Genomic DNA, 5,491 nt, shown 5'->3' on the forward strand with positions numbered 1-5,491 from the left:
ACAGAAACTTATTATACAACTAGGAGTTTTTATCAAAACTACTCCGTTATTCCTGAAAAAAATATATTTCAAACTTCACCCTCTTAATTTATATAAAACATTTTTTATTTACCTATTCTTGTATTCTGTCAGTGACAATCATTACTTCATTAAACTAATGATAAATAAATAAATAAATAAATGATAGGTATTCGATGCTGTAGTCATACAAATCTTGAAAAAGATCTTCCCGGACATATTAGCCAGGGCGCGGCTTCTGGCGGAACTTCAGCAAGTTTGACCGCTATTTTTGGAATCTTTCAATTTTAGCTACTGGCATGATCCATAAACCGGGTTTGGTTTATTAAACCCAATTTATTAAGTGAACTGAGAAACAGAATTTAAATGTTGAAATCTAGAAAATTAACAGGTATAATTGCAAAAATACAACAACATGGATAAAGTTGTTTGACGAAAATACTATCAGAAATAACAGAAAAATGAAAGAATTCATTGGGTTCGACATCGATTTGCGACTTTTCTAAACACAAATACTAGAAAAGCGTGTTACAGACATTTACGATACAAATAGAAAAAAACATCCTCAAAACTACTCGATTAGTCGTTAAATCCCATGTATTATCGTCATTGTTGTATCAAAAAAACGGTTCTTACTATAAAGAAAAGTGCGGAAGACGGATGGCTTTGTCTTCCACCAAAGACTAGCGGAATAATCAAATACAGATTTTTAAAAAAGTGCGAATCAACTGCTCAACCTCGTGCAACTATATTCTAAAGATCATTTGAAAGTTTTGAAACATAAAATGTTCAAAAAAAAAATACAGTGAGATTTTCACTAATTTCATTTCTAATACAGTGATTCTATGTGTCTTTTATCTTTTTTCACTTTTTTATTCCTTCTTCCTTCTTCCCTTTTGAAAATTTTTTTTCCTTCTTCCTTCTTCTTTCTTCCGTTGAAAAGTTTACTAAAATTTTGTAATTTTCGACGGAATTTTGTATGAAACAACATCAAAATTCGTTTTCAGAGTTGACTAGAAAAAAATTTTCCTCAAATTTGTCATTTTCAAAATTAACTTCCGATTTCCCGGTTCGGAACCCAACTTCTTTCTTCCTTCCTTCTTCCTTCTTCCGGGCTTTTTTCACTTTTTCTTCCTTCTTCCTTCTTCCCTATCGAAAATTTCACTTCCTTCTTCCTTCTTCTTTTTCAAAAAATTTTACTTCCGCACGGCTCTGATGTTCATACAGGATCTTTAAAAATATTCTGACATCATTCTGACCACACTATACTTTACTATGTTACTGTATGAAGGCACCAGCAAAAGTAAATAAAAAACAGTAAAATATCACATATTGTAAACAGTAAGTATTAAAAACTAGTTTGTCGGCAGTTCTGAAAAACTCTGTTTGACAACTTTTTTTTTGTATTAAAATGAATAGTTTTGATAAAAAATTTCGGAGATTTTCTGAATTTAAATTAGAAAAGCCCCGCTTCTAATATTTTGCGTTCAGTCATGTTTCTCTGCTTTCGTTGTATACAAATAAACATAAAAGAAATTTAGTAATATTTCCCGAAAGCAAGCGTCAACTAACACTAATGATTTGGTTAAATCAAAACAAACTTCTGAAACCTTCTTTTTTTCTACTGACACACAGAATCTTATTCAAAAATTGAAATGCCTGTTTCCAATGGACATGAAATTCACATACATACATAGGTTTTCTGTTAATTGGTCATCGATTTGCACCGCACATACTCATTATCAATAAATTTTAGAAATTAGAGCGGGATTTTAAATTCACATCAGACTAGTATTCAGTTTCACATTGTTACGGTTTCAAACTGGTTTTATTTTTAGTGATTTATATGTATCATTCTTATATATAAAAGACAATTGGGCGTTGTCTGGTTTTGGAAAGAGAAGAGAAACTAAGCCAGCGGGCAAAACCGAACTAGCGTGCTTTGAACACGACCGCCGCTTTAGACCACTCGGCCATGCGGGCACATTTGAAAAAGGGTTGCCACGTAAATGAGAAGAGGCCAGCCGACTGAACCCGCCGAAGGCGGGGAAGAGAGGCTGGTTTATAATAATTAGCTGATTTTGTTGGAAAAATGTTATCAGATTAGATCACATTAATGTTTAATACCTCTCTAAATTAATGACAATAATTTGCCATGTTAGAGTAATCAGTTTTCGTTTAAACAATTTACAACAGTGAGTAGAAAAAACATTTTTGGAGCTGGGTAAATTGACAACAAGAACAAGTTCAATGTTAATAGTAAATGCAAAACAGTAAACATTGACATTGAGATATTGTGCTTGACTTTTTCTGATTTGAATTTAAGAATTTCATTACTGTTAAGATACCAAAAAAGTACAAAAGATTGAATGCAAATCCTGATATTCGGAAAACTACCATATTTTGATATGAATGTTGTATGTTTCAAAAACGACTTAAATTTTATAACACATGCTTTTAGATAATACTGCTATTGTTATGGAACTAGCATTTTCACATCTCTATATTTGTTTCTTCTAGTTTTTAGAGCTCCTAACATTCAGCGCTCGAAAACTGTCGTTTGTCTTATTGCAGGGATGTGAAAAATTCATATGTAACAACACAACAGTGAATGTAAGTAAGGTAGGCATCCTACAGATTCTCTAGCTGGATTTTTGTTCAAACTAAAACAGCTCGGTCAGAAATTTCGTGAAGAATTTCACGTTTCCCAAATAGGCGCCCTGAGCTGCGAGTTTGATAAACTGATCACAACAGCTTGGATGTGATGATAATAAGTTAGCAGAATGATACTGAAACTTATTTTCAACAATAGGCGAAGAATGAAACATCCATACGTTTTTGTGATATAAAGTTTTTGCTTACAAAATAACCTATTAAGAAAAACAAAATTACGTTATTGAGTATCAAACGGGTTGTTTTTTTTCATAGTCAATGCTCTAGATTCAGTGCCGGTATCGAAGCGTGGAATTTTAATAAAACCTTATAAGATAACACTGAAACTTTAAAAATTTGAAAAAATTCTCAGACCGATTGCACTGTTTTTACAAACGGGTGTAACACAGTATTCTAGTATTTGCTGGTAATGAAACAAATACTCCTGTCAGACCTAATTTTTTTTTCAAAATGTACTGAAGAGAAAAATGAATTGTTTATTGTGGGAAAGAGTCACCTCTATATCTATGAAGTAGCCGACATTGGAATGGTGATAGTTCCAGCAGGAGTGACTGAAGAAAATGCAACCTGAGCATCAGTTGCATCAACTGGTTCATTGGCGAAATGAATGACAAGTTTGCTTCATTCGGTGCTTCAGCAGTACGAGTGATTTGGATATCCTTCCTCTGGCTGCTGGAACTGTGCATGCTGGTGGATCGGCGGTCAGAGACATGTTTTTGGCTTTGGTTGAAGTTCGGTGAGGTTTGAACAAAGAAACCAATGTGAGATTTCCCATTTTGAAACCTGAAGCGCACTGGTTGAAACAGACAAATGATGTCGCTACATGTTTATGGTCATCTAAAAACTAGAAACTTTACTCGATAGACTTTTTGTCAGTTTAATAGAACTATGAATAACAATAAAACCAATGTAGATAATTTTGAAAATAGAAAATAAAAATTTCAACCAGTACGAAGCTGCTGAACACGTGATTCATAATTTTCAACTTATTTAAAGTTTTGAAACAGAAAATTTCTGTAACAAGTTAGACTTATTATGAATAAATTTTTTGGGTTGGGAATAATTACCGAAAATGTAATCAAGGTGTTTGAAGTTTTACAACAAGTGGTACAGCTGGGAGGAATATGTTCTTCATCGATGTAGTGTAGTAAAAAACACTAATATTCTTATTTTTTCAGAACATGTTGAAAGAGTACTTATTTAAAAAGTCAATAGAAATTCTTTAACTCAGAAATGTTTCCGGTTTCAATAAAAACATTTCTCAATAGCTCAAAGGTAATATCACTGACAATATTAAAGTATTCACGAGAACTATTAAACAATTATCACAGTCAGTGCAAATATTTACTATTACTAAAACTTTGAAACCACATAAGATCACATATCAATTTGTGATAATTCATTCATCCCTTTATTCTTTAATAGCTAAGTTTCAAAAAATCTTTAATTTCAATAATAAGTTAATTTAAGCATCATTAATCTTCAAATTATGCAACAAATGACTGGAATGTGGTCGTGTCACCTCAACCATCTCATTATCCACCACACTTTCATACAACATCTTAGCAGTTCCAATTTCAAACTTCTTCGGATCCACACCATACACCGACATCATTTCGACACTAGGAACCTCCTTCTCGCATTGGATTCCCGTAAATCCGACAGGACACGAGCACTGAATTCTCTCGTGGAGGTTCTTCCCGAATGATGAGATACATGATCCCTTGTTCTTGCATTTGCACCACTTCTTACTGATTGGTTGTTTGCAATCCATCCCTTTTTTGCCAACTGGGCAGCCTAATTGTCCCAGGGAATTACACTCTTTCCCGACTCGACTGGCTGTCTCGGAACAGCAGAACACATTGCATTGGTCACCGTAGTATTGGCTGAAAATTCATCAGGATCATATAAAAAATTTTGATAAGAAGGTACTCACGTGTCACATCCAATATTGATTTTCATACCAGTGAAAGGATACATAACGGTTAATGGGGAAAGGAGGCCACGTCTCGGAGTGAAAGTGGAGGTGATGGTGGCGTTGTCGATATCTAAAAACTAGACACAGATAAGACTTTTAAAATACAGTACCGTGCAGAAAGATATACAATGTGGCATTTTTTGTTGAAAATGGCCAATTTTGATAGGGTGTTACGGTATCACTGAAGTAAATTATGTATAAACCATACAGAAGAGCTTAATTTTTGTAGTTGTCAACTTTTTTGTACGAGCACTCCCTAGAGAGTATATCTTACTGCACTGTACAGTATATTGTGTTAGAACATACCTAATCGATCCTGGTTAATCACAAAAACAGTTATAATGACGGTTTCATTGAAATCAATTGGAATTTTTGCAAGTTTTTCTGTCTTATTTGGGGAGAGCAGGAATGGAATGAGACGGGAATTGGAGCTATTGAGACTTGAGACATTTAACACAGATTTCAGATTGAAGTCACTATTGAAAGACACCTCGAGATAACCGGTACACTTGACCTAGAAAAAATATTTTGTTTTCGAAAAAAAAATTCAAAACAGACCTGACTGAAAACCAGGAATAGGAACGAAATTCCAAAAAGTAGAGAGTAGTAATGATTCATTGTGCGTACAGAATGGGGGAAAAAGAAGAGAATATGAATGTTTTCTCTGCCAGATTGCTATCTTTTGACCTTTACCGCATCAGATAGGATATTAGATAAGATAATGGGGGAGGGAACGGTTTTTGTACAAAGATTAGTTAAGATTACTGTTTGAATGGAATAGGTGACACTCGATTAAATGAATATTGTGTTGAGTTGAAACTT

At 33.7% G+C, this 5,491-nt stretch overlaps 1 protein-coding gene across 1 annotated transcript; it reads right to left on the minus strand.

Moving 5' to 3' along the window:
• Positions 1-4,156: 4,156 nt before the first annotated feature.
• GCK72_012375 (uncharacterized protein) lies at positions 4,157-5,287 on the minus strand (the record flags this gene model as incomplete). The annotated part of the gene is made up of 4 exons (XM_053729060.1): positions 4,157-4,577; positions 4,628-4,739; positions 4,976-5,183; positions 5,228-5,287. The coding sequence occupies 4 exons, from the start codon at positions 5,285-5,287 to the stop codon at positions 4,157-4,159; spliced, it is 801 nt and encodes a 266-aa protein (XP_053583832.1).
• Positions 5,288-5,491: the final 204 nt, after the last annotated feature.

Source organism: Caenorhabditis remanei, chromosome IV, assembly GCF_010183535.1.
Source record: "Caenorhabditis remanei strain PX506 chromosome IV, whole genome shotgun sequence".
NCBI classification, from domain to species: domain Eukaryota; kingdom Metazoa; phylum Nematoda; class Chromadorea; order Rhabditida; family Rhabditidae; genus Caenorhabditis; species Caenorhabditis remanei.